At 47.2% G+C, this 14,322-nt stretch overlaps 1 protein-coding gene across 1 annotated transcript in view; it reads left to right on the top strand.

The window, feature by feature from the left end:
- The window catches only part of LOC135902826 (glucose dehydrogenase [FAD, quinone]-like), an 82,991-nt gene extending 69,957 nt beyond the window's left edge, over window positions 1-13,034 (top strand). Inside the window, exons 10-11 of the mRNA XM_070531382.1 lie at window positions 3,493-3,712; window positions 12,890-13,034. Coding sequence (XP_070387483.1) covers window positions 3,493-3,712; window positions 12,890-13,034 — 365 coding nt within the window. The remainder of the gene's footprint in view (window positions 1-3,492; window positions 3,713-12,889) is intronic.
- Window positions 13,035-14,322: the final 1,288 nt, after the last annotated feature.

The raw sequence follows: 14,322 nt of genomic DNA, 5'->3' as shown, positions 1-14,322 counted from the left end.
TACCGGGTGCGCTTCGTGATCCTCCACTAGGGCTCTCGTGACATCAAGCTAGGAATCAACTTTGTGCAACAATAACGGCGAAGTGACTTCCTTGTACTAAATGTATTTAACGTCGTCGACAAAATAATCAGCGCCAGTCTAGAAACGCTTTCAGCAGTCTGCCTCTCTCATAATCTTTTGCGCCCTGGGGAGCATAGTAATAGCAATATACATAACGAAAGATTTTGAAAATACAGACCATGAAATCATTATTGCCAAGCTTATGAAACTGGGGCTTCCACTAATTTACTCATTTACTCATTCCACTCATCTACTCATTTCTTCGGAATCACTACTTTGCCACTAGAGTAGATGGAAGGCAAGTGTGCTTTACATTGAACAGAGTAGTCACAGAAGCTTTGTTGTTGGCTCGTCTTCTTTTCAACGTTGCTCTACTACCTCTAACATGGCAACTACACCGGATCTCAGACGTGAAGTTTTAACCTGTGCAGATGATGCCACTTTGTGGGTTTTGCATGAGGATATCTCTAGACAAAATCAACAGGTTCAAGAAGCCCTTGATGTTCTGCAGAACTTCGTTCTGCAAGTAGAGTTAGGACATCCCCCCGCCCCCACCCCCACACCCCCCCCAAAAAAAATATCAGGCTAAGTTGTTTTGGCTAAGAAGGCAGGACGGAAAGATGATCACAAAGCACCCTTTAATATTTAGACTCGGCGCAGTGAAAATCCTTGAGGCGTCTCAGGTCCGCAAGTTGGGTCATTATATTGGCCGCTCCGGCAGTGCTGCAAATGGCTCCGTAAAATCTGAGTTCAACAAAAACGTCAAATTATTCGTCGCATTGCAGCAAAAGCAGCTGGCGCTCGTACTGACGTAGCACGAAGGCTGGTACATGCAGTCTCGCTGCCACGACTTTTATACCAGGCAAAATTTAAACGGAGGACTGGCATAGTTGGAGACAATTAACCACGACGCTATGGACGCAATCACAGAATTGTCCTGCATCACTCCGATACCAACCTAGCAGTAACCTGCCTAGCTGAACACAATTGCACAGCTAATTTTCCAACGTGAAATTGCGCGTGAAATCGAAAACCAACTTGTTTCAAGGCTGTCGCTGCGTGGCATGCTCACTTTCAACGCAGCTTTTGGATTGACAATCGCCCCTATGTAATGCCTCCCTTGGCAATTTGCCTGCATCACAACTGATAACCCAACGATGCCCCGACGCCGCCATAGAAGAGGTGTTATTTTCGAACACAATATCACCGATTTATCATGCGCTAACAGCTGCAAAGTGCATACTGATGCTGCTATCCTCCCAGATGGCGGGAGGACATCATGCTTAGTACTGCGCAGAAATTCATCAGCGGTTACCAGCTTTATTTATCTGCGGAAGCGAGCGCTCTAGTAATGATACTTCGAACCATCGACGAAGCTTTGCAAAATGCCACATCTAACCTGCTTACAGTCAAACAACGACATATATTCACTGATTTTTATCGGCTGTTCAAGAAGGAAGGCGATGGAAGTGTGCCAGTCGATACATGTTACGAATAGTAAAAGAGCTACTTGCTTCAAGGTACGCTGCATTCAAGGCCAAACTGCAAACCCTCACAATATTTCTGCTCACCAGCAGACACACTGCCCTTTTAATCTAGATATTCTGTTTATTCCCCTCCCGCTTCAACCCCTTAACTCACCCCGAGACCATAATTATTTTCACTGACAGGAAAACACACACCCTTATCCCACCATGTGTCTGCTCCCTACCCCTTCACTAGGGAGGAAGAAGTTGTGCTTGGCAGTCTTCGTTCGAGGTGGCTCTTACACCCGCTGTGATCTGAACGTGGAACTGGTCGCATTTACCACTAGGTGCTTCGTGATCGTAATGCTCAATCGCAGTGTTTAAGGCAGATGCGTACCACCTAAATGGCCAGGTCCAGGCTCGCGGAACGGAACGTTCGCGTATCATACTGCAAGCTGGCTTCCGGTGGTTTAACAACCAACTATGACCGCTGAATACATGATAACAAATTCCAACAAACAAATAATACACATCTACGCATCAAGAATTATGCCTTAGGAGCAACGCTTTATCGCAATAAATAAGACCGAGCATCCCACACTAACAGCTGTTTGTCGAACATCAAATCTATGTCAACAGGAGTGGTCCCCCTCCCTGATAACTACAGTGTGGACGACCAGTACCTCGAGATGTTTATGTACTCACGTTTATAGAAGACGCCTTCAGAATCAAAATGAGCAGGACGTTTTCACAAACCCGTCAATCAAATTACAACGTCCCGTCTACCTTGCTCAAGCAGACAAAAAGCCTATATAGCTTTCTTCAACAGGATTTTGAGTGCTCTTGAAATGTTCTAAGATCCTGTAGATACCTATTGCGAATCACCTCATTTCAACTGACAGGTTAATGCGATCAGTTCACCGGACCCTGTACTATGTATAAGCACGCGAGCTGAACTCTATCTACAATGGAGACCAACAGATAATTCACGACGATATTATTCACCTGTCTAAGAGCCCCTGGATATGCTCGCCATGGTCTCTTTCGTTTATTCACGCCTCATTAGCCTTAAACAGAAAGACGTCTGCCTACGTTGAAGAATTGACGATTTGCTTGCTGAACACTGCAATGTCATGTACTTATTATCTATCCACGCTCTTGAAGAGCGGCTACTGGTAGACCACACTCAACGAAATGGGCAATATCAAGGCTAGATTCACAACGTCTGTATCCATTTCTTCACTTCAAGGTCGTGCCGTCGGGGGAGCTTAGCCGTCACGGACATCCTAGTGAATTATGGCCACCGTGCTCGCAGGGCTGAAAACGCAGACTTTCGTTGTGTGTCTCGATAACGTCGTCTATTTTGTTGTTTTCATTGATAAGCACCTTCGGAAGCCACTTGCCGTGCTTGAAGCCATAAGAATGTCACAAGAAGTTCCGTTTTGTCTTTGTTGAGCTGAGATTACCCCGTTCACGTAGCCTCGATGGCATGTGGCCAGACATTCAAAAGACCACAGCCACCCGCCATTTTACATAATCCACTCAAGACGCCATCCCCAGATTATAGACACTCACATATTAGAGACATTTTATTCGAAATGTCTTGCAAATCACCAGGTGCCTCGAACGGGAGGTTGAATTTTTCCAAATGGGCCCCGCAAGCTATAAACAAAGTATATAGCACTTAGACTGCAGCAATATAAAAAGAGCATAAAGCAATGTTCTACCAGAAACTCTGCCGTAGGTTTGGAATCATCGCAAACTGCACAGAAACTGGCCGCTCACGCATGTATACGACATCATTGGTCGACTGTGTGCACCTTCCCGTCGGCCAGAGATTCACCGTCCATGATTTTGTTTGCGTTTCATTTGTGCACAGTACCGCATCACCAGCCCCAAAGTCTGTGGCGAGCTGTGTCGGCCGGATGCTTCATGTTATTTGGTGTCTACTTCCGCATCCTTCCAGGCGCCAAGATCGCCGTGCAGACACTGACAACTCAAGCTATGAAGAATGCCAACGCGGCCATTTGGGACACCGCCCTGCCAGCGTGCGAGTCGGCAGGACCGTTGTGGAGCGACTCGTACCTCCGTTGCTTTGTGCAGCACATGTCGCTCAGCGGTTGGCACCCTTGCTGCACTGCACCGATGGGGACGCATCCGGAGGCCGTGCTAGATGCCAGACTCAGGTAAGAATGAGCACCAAAAATAATTATGGTGACAGCACAATTTTGGGTGCCCTTAACTGTTCACATTGTTCTTAACTTTACCACTATTTACCGCAATTCGGCGTGTACGCAGCGCATTTCAGGATAAATGTGAAAGCACGCGATGGTTACACGACTTGACACAGGTAGCTTCCGTTATTGACGTACGATCGTGAGTTTCCCCTGACTCGGTCATCCCACATTTTTCTTGACAGTGCAGGACCATGCGTGGTCACATTAAACGAAGGTATTCCAAACGTGGACGATGCCATGCACCTTCCGTGAACGAAAACACCGGACTATTTGATTGCGCACGGAAGCCAGACATCATACTCCTGTTTGAATTTATGTTCTAGAACACTGCCCTCCCGACCTAATCCTGGGACATGACTTTCTACACATTCTACTTTTATAGACTTTTCTGCTGGTGTTGTTTAACTTGCTCTACCCGCTGCTATTGACCATACCGATAGTGCTCCGATGAGGCTATTTTTCACTGAGCATATTTGCATCCCTCACCGTGCCGTTACTTACATAGGCGCTCCACCCGTTCCACCTGTACCAGACGGTGACTACATCGTCCCCTAATCCGGATGTCCTGCTTTCGCATAACGTCGCTTTCCCTCACGCCGTCATTACCATTTCGGACGACACGCCGTGCCTTCCGCTTGTGAAATTCGGACATTCTACATAAGTACTCCTGCGCGGGATATGCCTGACTCAAATCACGCCGGACCGAGACCACCACATTTCGGCTTTAACTTGTGACGGCTCCTCGTGTGCAACTCTCGCTTCGCTTCCTACCCCTTCAGATTTGAATGCCATAATGAAAATCATTGCTCCCGACCTTCCGCCCCAACGTGCTCAAGAGCTACGTTGCCTTCCCTCGTTCTTGCATATATTCGACCTTGGGGAGCGCCCTCTAGGGGAACATCTATTGTAAAACATCGAATAAACACCGGTGGTGCGAGCTCGATTCATCGGCGACCCTACTGCGTCTCACCTACTGAGCGACACATCATCCAATAAAAAGTTTACAAGATGCTTTCTCGTAGCATCATCGAACCTGCAGCCCATGGGCTTCCCCTGTTGTACTAGTTAATACGAAGGACCGCAGTTGGTGATATTGCGTGGATTATCGACACCTCAACAAAGTAACAAGGAAGGACGTCTATACGCTACCACGCGTTGACGCTACCCTGGATTGCCTGCATGGAGGACAATATCTTTTGTCCTTAGACCTTCACTTCGGCTACTGCCAAACTGCCGTCGATGACATGGACCACGAGAAGACGGCTTTTATTACTCCCAATCGTCTTTATCAGCTCGAAATGATGCCTTGTAATGCAATGTCAGGGTGCTAAGAATCACTGGCTCCGGACGGGCCGCCATTGGAATATGAACCTGGCAACGTTTAACGCTAGAACGTTATCTAGTGAAGCGAGTCTAGCAGTGCTATTGGAGGAATTAGAGGGCAGTAAATGGGATATAATAGGGCTCAGTGAAGTTAGGAGGCCAAAAGAAGCATATACAGTGCTAAAAAGCGGGCACGTCCTGTGCTACCGGGGCTTAGCGGAGAGAAGAGAACTAGGAGTCGGATTCCTGATTAATAAGAATATAGCTGGTAACATACAGGAATTCTATAGCATTAACGAGAGGGTGGCAGGTCTTGTTGTGAAACTTAATAAGAGGTACAAAATGAAGATTGTACAGGTGTACTCCCCTACATCCAGTCATGATGACCAGGAAGTCGAAAGCTTCTATGAAGACGTGGAATCGGCGATGGGTAGAGTGAAAACCAAATACACTATACTAATGGGCGACTTTAATACCAAGGTAGGCAAGAAGCAGGCTGGAGACAAATCAGTGGGGGAATATGGCATAGGCACTAGGAATAGCAGGGGAGAGTTATTAGTAGAGTTTGCGGAACAGAATAATATGAGAATAATGAATACCTTCTTCCGCAAGCGGGATAGCCGAAAGTGGACGTGGAGGAGCCCGAACGGCGAGACTAGAAATGAAATAGACTTCATACTCTGCGCTAACCCTGGCATCATACAAGATGTGGACGTGCTCGGCAAGGTGCGCTGCAGTGACCACAGGATGGTAAGAACTCGAATTAGCCTAGACCTGAGAAGGGAACGGAAGAAACTGGTACATAAGAAGCCGATCAATGAGTTAGCGGTAAGAGGGAAAATAGAGGAATTCCAGATCAAGCTACAGAACAGGCACTCGGCTCTAACTCAGGAAGAGAACCTTAGTGTTGAAGCAATGAACGACAATCTTGTGGGCATCATTAAGGAGTGTGCAATGGAAGTCGGTGGTAACTCCGTTAAGAAGGATACCAGTAAACTATCACAGGAGACGAAAGATCTGATCAAGAAACGCCAATGTATGAAAGCCTCTAACCCTACAGCTAGAATAGAACTGGCAGAACTTTCGAAGTTAATTAACAAGCGTAAGACAGCTGACATAAGGAAGTATAATATGGATAGAATTGAACATGCTCTCAGGAACGGAGGAAGCCTAAAAACAGTGAAGAAGAAACTAGGAATTGGCAAGAATCAGATGTATGCGTTAAGAGACAAAGCCGGCAATATCATAACTAATATGGATGAAATAGTTCAAGTGGCTGAGGAGTTCTATAGAGATTTATACAGTACCAGTGGCACCCACGACGATAATGGAAGAGAAAATAGTCTAGAGGAATTCGAAATCCCAAAAGTAACGCCGGAAGAAGTAAAGAAAGCCTTAGGAGATATGCAAAGCGGGAAGGCAGCTGGGGAGGATCAGGTAACAGCAGATTTGTTGAAGGATGGTGGGCAGATTGTTCTAGAGAAACTGGCCACCCTATATACGCAATGCCTCATGACCTCGAGCGTACCGGAATCTTGGAAGAACGCTAACATAATCCTAATCCATAAGAAAGGGGACGCCAAGGACTTGAAAAATTATAGACCGATCAGCTTACTATCCGTTGCACACAAACTATTTACTAAGGTAATCGCAAATAGAATCAGGAGCACCTTAGACTTCTGTCAACCAAAGGACCAGGCAGGATTCCGTAAAGGCTACTCAACAATAGATCATATTCACACTATCAATCAGGTGATAGAGAAATGTGCAGAATATAACCAACCCTTATATATAGCTTTCATTGATTACGAGAAAGCGTCTGATTCTGTCGAAACCTCAGCAGTCATGGAGGCATTACGGAATCAGGGTGTAGACGAGCCGTATGTAAAAATACTGAAAGATATATATAGCGGCTCCACAGCCACCGTAGTCCTCCATAAAGAAAGCAACAAAATCCCAATAAAGAAAGGCGTCAGACAGGGAGATACGATCTCTCCAATGCTATTCACAGCGTGTTTACAGGAGGTATTCAGAGACCTGGATTGGGAAGAATTGGGGATAAAAGTTAATGGAGAATACCTTAGTAACTTGCGATTCGCTGATGATATTGCTTTGCTTAGTAACTCAGGGGACCAATTGCAATGCATGCTCACTGACCTGGAGAGGGAAAGCAGAAGAGTGGGTTTAAAAATTAATCTGCAGAAAACTAAAGTAATGTTTAACAGTCTCGGAAGAGAACAGCAATTTACAATAGGCAGCGAGGCACTGGAAGTAGTAAGGGAATACATCTACTTAGGGCAGGTAGTGACGGCAGATCCGGATCATGAGACAGAAATAATCAGAAGAATAAGAATGGGCTGAGGTGCGTTTGGCAGGCATTCTCAGATCATGAACAGCAGGTTGCCATTATCCCTGAAGAGGAAATTGTATAATAGCTGCGTCTTACCAGTACTCACCTACGGGGCAGAGACCTGGAGGCTTACGAAAAGGGTTCTACTCAAATTGAGGACGACGCAACGAGCTATGGAAAGAAGAATGATAGGTGTAACGTTAAGGGATAAGAAAAGAGCAGATTGGGTGAGGGAACAAACTCGAGTTAATGACATCTTAGTTGAAATCAAGAAAAAGAAATGGGCATGGGCAAGACATGTAATGAGGAGGGATGATAACCGATGGTCATTAAGGGTTACGGACTGGATCCCAAGGGAAGGGAAGCGTAGCAGGGGGCGGCAGAAAGTTAGGTGGGCGGATGAGATTAAGAAGTTTGCAGGGACTGCATGGCCACAATTAGTACATGACCGGGGGTTGTTGGAGAAGTATGGGAGAGGCCTTTGCCCTGCAGTGGGCGTAACCAGGCTCATGATGATGATGAATGTAATGCCCCGGCCACATTTGAACGAATGATGGATGCCCTCCTACACAGTTTCAATTGGTCCATCTGCCTCTGTTAGCTGGACGACGTGATTGTTTTTCTCCGACTTTTGCAATGCCCCTCGAACGCTTATCGATGATGCTATCTGTTTTCCGTCAGGCGGGGCTATAACTAAATTCGTCCAAGTGCCACTTCGGTCGTCGTGAAATTTCTGTGCTTGGGCATCTCGTTGATGCTTCTGGTGTACGCCCTGACCACGATAAAATACGGGCAGTGAAACACTGCCCCGGCCAACATGTGCCAAAGATGTTCGCAGTTTCTTGGGCCTTTGCTCCTGCTTCCATCGGTTTGTCCGAAATTTTGCGAACGTTGTGCGCCCTCTCAATCAGCTCCTCAAGAAAGACGCTACATTCATTTGGGGCCCTGAGCAAGCTGGTGCTATCACCGAGCTGATTGGGCTGCTTACGTCCCCGCCAATTCTCGCCCACTTTGACGCACCAGCTCCAGCAGAAGTCCGTACCGATGCCAATGGCCACGTTATTGGAGCTATCTTGGCACACAGAACGTGTTATTGCCTACGCCAGCCGCCTTCTTTCCTCTGCGGAGAGCAATTATTAAATCACCGAACGCGAGTGTCTGGCTCTCGTTTGGGCAGTGGGTAAATTCTTCCCGTATTTGTACGGCCGCCAATTCACAGTCATCACTGATCACCACGCTCTGTGTTGGTTTTCGTCCCTCAAGGATCCTTCAGGGCACCTTAGCCGTTAGGCTCTGCGCCGCCAAGAATACAGCTATACCGTTGTATACAAGACCGGCCGGTTACATCAAGACGTGGACTGCTTGTCGCGCCATCCTGTCGACCCTCCTGACGTTTCTGCTTCCGGCATGCCGGTCACCGTTCTCTCTCTGGCTGCTTTTCGCGACATTGCAGCCGAACAACGTCGGGACCCCTCCTTGCCACACCTTATTCAACGGCTCAATTCAACAACGCCCGATCCTTCCATTCGCATGTTTGCACTGCAAGATGGTATACTGCACCGCTATAACATGCGCCCGGACGGCCCTGCCCGACTCTTCGTTGTGCCTGAGCGTCTGCGTCAGACTGTTCTCGCCCAGCTTCATGATGTACCGACTGCAGGTCACCTTGGCGTGTCACGGACTTTTGGCCGCGTTCGTCGGCGCTTCTTTCGGCCTAGTCTATACCATGACGTCTGCCGTTATGTCGCTGCGTGTGATCTCTGTCAACGACGCAAAAAGCCGACCACACTACCTGCTGGTCACCTTCAACCACTTGAGGTACCATCAGAACCATTCTTCCGTGTAGGTGATGATCTTTTAGGCCCTTTCCCTACGTCTGCTGCGGGAAACAAGTGAATTGCTGTAGAAACAGACTGCTCAACCCGATATGCAATCACAGGGGCTCTTCTAACATGCTGTGCTACTGATGTCGCCGACTTACTCCTAGAGAACATCATCCTTCACCACGGCTCCCCTCGACAGCTCCTCACCCACCGAGGCAGCTACTTTCTTTCTAAAGTTGTCAATGACATTCTACACTCGTGCGCGACTAAACACAAACTTGCTACTGCTTACCATCCACAAACGAACGGTCTAACCGAGCGCCTTAACCACACACTTACTGACATCCTGTCCATGTATGTCTCCGATGACCATCGCGACTAGGACGTTGCGCTGCCGTTCGTTACTTTCGCCTATAATTCGTCTCGCCATGATACCGCAGGCTCCTCTCCATTCTTCCTCTTGTTTGGCAGTGATGCTACGTTACCTTTCGACACCGTTCTGCCTGCTAGTCTGAATTCCACATCCGAGTACGCCCGTGAAGCCATCCTCAAAGCACAAGAAGCACGCCATATAGCTCGTCGTCGACTTGTGGAGTCGCAGGACGATCAGCGGCGCTTATATGACGCCCGCCATGGTGACGTCCATTACACACCGGGCGCCCTGGTTTTCATTTGGTCATCGTCGCGACGCGTGGGCCTCTCGGAGAAGTTACTTTCACGCTACTCCGGCCCTTGGCGTGTCTTGCGTCAAGTAACGAACGTTACGTACGAAATCGCCCCTCTTGAGCCAACCGTGGCTCCGCACCGCTCCGACGTGGTCCAGGTCGCGCGTCGTAAGTTGTATCCCTCGCCCGCCTCCTAATAACACCGAGCCGGTGCTTCAGCCGCCGGGGGTCATGTGACACGCTGACGAAGAAGATGTTTTAATCATCGTCGGAAAAAGACAATGTTCCGGGCTTCGCGCGCTGGCTACCATCTTGTCAGCTGATACAATTATTTTAAATATTCTGTAAATACACGTCTGACTGTTTTCAACCCTGTAACATTATCTATATACATATATGACACATCAGCGGGCTTCTGAATAGGTTGCAGACGACTTTGTTTCTTTTTGTGTACAGACCGTTATTAACATAGAGCTGGTATGTGTTGGGCTTTGTTTATAACAGCGAAGCGGTTTATGGCTTGGTTCTAGCGGATCTCGTCTTCGTGGACGTAGACCAACAGCTTATACTCCTCTTCACCGCCGAAACCTCTTTCCCAAGTTCTGTTTAATCCTAACCACGAGCGCCATCTTTCTCCCGACATTGCACAATATTGCGGCGTGCTCTTCGGTGGTCACGTGTGGCACTCTAGAGCGTGCGCCGTGATTGGCTCAGCCGCGCTATAATGAAACGTCATTGCCTATGTCCACCAATCGTTGTGCGACCGTCTTTGGTTCGCCGGATACTTGCCCTTATGCGCCACAGTGTAAAGTGGCGGCGGAGGCGTTCCGGTAGTGCATCTCCTCCGAGGACGTGGAGCAAGACGCTGAGTGTGGGACGTGTCGCAATATAAACGTTTACAGCACATGTCTTCGGGAAGGTTAAGCCAGCCGACAACACACCGATAATTAACGTGGGAGATTCCAATGTCGGTGAGAGCAGACCTGACGGGGCGTGGATACTTACCTTGAGTTGGAGCACTTTGACCTCAAGGGTTTCACCGACGCCAATGTACCGACCAGTCGTCATTGGTCGTGCACCGACCAACCCTTTGGGAATCACATTAACACCCTAAACGTGCAGTCACTTGCCGTGTACCACAGCGATCAGAAGGAAATGATTAAAATAGTCATGAAACAATGACAGCCCGGATATTTCAGTAAATGTCTATTTCTTCGCAATACTTAACTCATAATAGTCATATTCGACATAGCAAATCCCCAGCATAGCAAAACAAACCATAGGGCCAGCTTCGCTTGGCTTCCCTCTTCACAGGGTGGAAAGGCTCTGAATCTTGTTTAGAAGCATTATTTTGGGTTTGATGGTTCTTCGTCTCGCCGTAATATGTTTGCTATAGACCTTGATAATGCTAACTATTCAATTACAGTATGCGATGCAAACGTTCCTTCGTTCATCGCTGGCAATGTTGATTACCCGTATAATATTTCGTCAAGTTCTTTTCCGCATTCAGTTTGTTTTCTGTTGAGGGTAGCAATCTTTTGAGCCTCTGTTATTTCAGCTTCAAATAAAATATTACTTAACCGACACGACTTTACCGTCTAGTTCGAGTGTAATAGACATTGTACTTACTACGGCATGTGATTTGTACAGTTGCATTCACTATCTTGCTGGTCTGCCTGCCATGCCTTTTTTTCCTTTCACAGTGGTTGTGGCAGTTAATCATCATGGCAGTCACGCTAAACATGTAAGAAATGGTGGAGCTGCTGATTTGGAGCCTAATATTCGGGAGTTATATGTACTCATGAATAGAATATTGCAGGCTGCTCAAATTGGTCTGTCAACACCAGCTGAATCCTATTTTAGCGCATAGTTACGTCCCTCAGAGAAGCATTTCTTCGACTGAAGCTATGGTAACCTGCAGTAAGAGCACGGCTTGGTTTATTCAGTCACTGAAACGGTTAGCGAACAAGAACAAACGAATGCATTGTTTTGGTAATGTTAAATCACTGTCGGGACAGGATAGTTATCATTTAGCCCATGCAGAGCATAAAAAGCACTAGAAGTTGCGAAGGACCCTTCCTCTTCGTAATTCGTAAAGCCCGTGTTTTTGCGCTGCCTTAGAATTCGAGGCACTACCACAAGACCCTAGCAATATAACTCTTAAAACACCGGACGGCAGACTAATAAAAAAGAATGTGTCGGCGTCCTTCAGCATTCTCTAACAATTTTGCTTTATCTTACCTTTGGATCTCTCCGAAGCATTCACTTCCTATTGATCCGACATGTAGTATAAGGCTAACTGAAAACCTAGAACAGCCTCATCCGGTGGAGTAGACAACGCTGACTCCAAATTTATTATTAGAACAATGTATGGTGCTCCACTATCCTATCATAGCTGTTAGAGAAATTGCTTGAGACTGGCTGTCTACCGGTAATGGGAAAATGGGGAGAGTTCTTTTTAAGGGGAGAGTTCATTTTTAAGTGGCTTAATCACAAAACATATGCTCCATCTTAAAACCCTAAAAAGTTTTCAAGAGTAATTGACTCGTTGTGCAATCTTGCATTCGACTCGTCTTCCACACGGTGTTGTCGCCATTAGAGATATTATGACTTGGAGAAATACTGCTCCGAACCTACTTTGTAAAAACTGCATCCATGTTGCATCAGTCCTGTTGTGGTTGTCGACTGCAATGTATGGTTAATATTGCTGCTGCTTTTGTATTTATTACCAATGTACCCACTTGCCTAATTCATGCCCCAGGAGCGGGGTAGTTAACCGAATCAATAAATAAATGAATGTCCAATCCGCGTATATGTGCTAAGAAGGGTTTTTCTTCTTATGGAGCGGGAGGTGGGGGGGTTGAGGGTATAGTTGGATTTCTTTTCTATTTAGTTTGATCCAATTTCCTAGATTCAATTCTAAATGTGTCGGTTCCAATCCTGTGTCATTACACGCGTTTTGCAGGGTCCTTGGCGGCGTTAAGAAACTGCGGGTGGTGGATGCCTCATCGTTTCCTTACCTTCCGGCGGGAAACCTTAATGCGCCACTTATGATGATGGGACACCGAGCAGCGGCCATGATCATTGAAGACAACTCGGTTCAAGAGTAACAACAAATAACACAATGCACTAATTAAGAATATTATGCTGCCTTTAAATAAAAGGTCATGTCACGACGTACAGTATGTGTCTCGATATTATACGGCGTCCTACATGTGCACACCGCGACACCTCCCCTCCCCCCTTCACAACCCTTGTACAGCCATCTACGACTATGGGGGAATTACTCCCCCGTCTTGGGAGTAATGTTACGTAACTACGTCATCTTTCGCAATGCTCTTCCTCGTATCACCATCGACCGCGGCTGCCAGTTTGTTGCTTTAGTCGTCATAGATCTGCGCCTTGCAACTGCAAAGCTTAGTCGTGATAATCCATGCGAAAGGGTTTACTGAAAAGGCTAACTTGACTCTAGAATAGAATAGAATTTAACAGACTAGAGCTAGTGCGCTCTAGTCTGCTACTCTGCACTGGGGAAGAGGGAAGGGGAGTGAACGTACTGGGATGGATGATGATGATAAGAGAAGTGGTGAGTGCTTATGTACATGAGACAGTTGTCTCGCTAGAGCCGCTCGTCGAGCTTGGTGTCCTGCAGAAACTTCAACAATACTTTTGTTGCACGCCTTGAAATTGCAGTGTCAGGCCATGGCCCGAGGATAGCTTCCTCCGACAGTGGTTGCCTGCCAACGCTGGCTAGGAAACTGTCTAACGTCCTTCGCTCCAGCATATATGCTGGGCAGTCGCACAGTACGTGTTGCAGTGTTTCGGGCATCTGGCAGTGTTCACAATTAGGGCTGCTCGATTGGCCGATGAGGTGTGCATAGCGACGGGTGAAAGCAACGCCGAGCCGAATCCCGAGTAGCAATGAAGTTTTGCTCCGTGTAAGCTTCGGGGGCAAACAAAATTTCACGGCTGGTTAAATCATATGTAGACGCCTGTGAATGTTGTCATAGTGGGCTCTGTAAGCCTTTGTAAGGTCCTGTATGAGCGCCTTGATCATGGAGTTGGTGTTAGGTCGCGAGTAGGCGATCCGTACTTCACCAGGGGAAGAGTAGGCCGATCTTGCCTCACGGTCAGCGAGTTCATTGCCAAAAACACCACAATGACTAGGCACCCATTGAAAGCTGATCACGTGGCCACTTAACTCGGCACTGTGATGAAGTTCAATGATTTCCAGCACGAGCAGATAGTATGGTCCTTTCTTTAAAAAGTATTTTAGAGCCTCTTAGCGCTGATTTGGCATCGCACATAATCGTCCATTTATGGGTGTCGGCGTTCTCATAAAACGGACAGCCTCCCGTATTCCCGCTAGTTCCGCAGCCGTAGATGTCGATTTGGGGC

The sequence above is a fragment of the Dermacentor albipictus genome, chromosome 1 (assembly GCF_038994185.2).
Source record: "Dermacentor albipictus isolate Rhodes 1998 colony chromosome 1, USDA_Dalb.pri_finalv2, whole genome shotgun sequence".
Taxonomy (NCBI): Eukaryota; Metazoa; Arthropoda; class Arachnida; order Ixodida; family Ixodidae; genus Dermacentor; species Dermacentor albipictus.
Note: the sequence above shows the minus strand (reverse complement) of the source record. Positions and strands in the feature narration are given on the sequence as shown.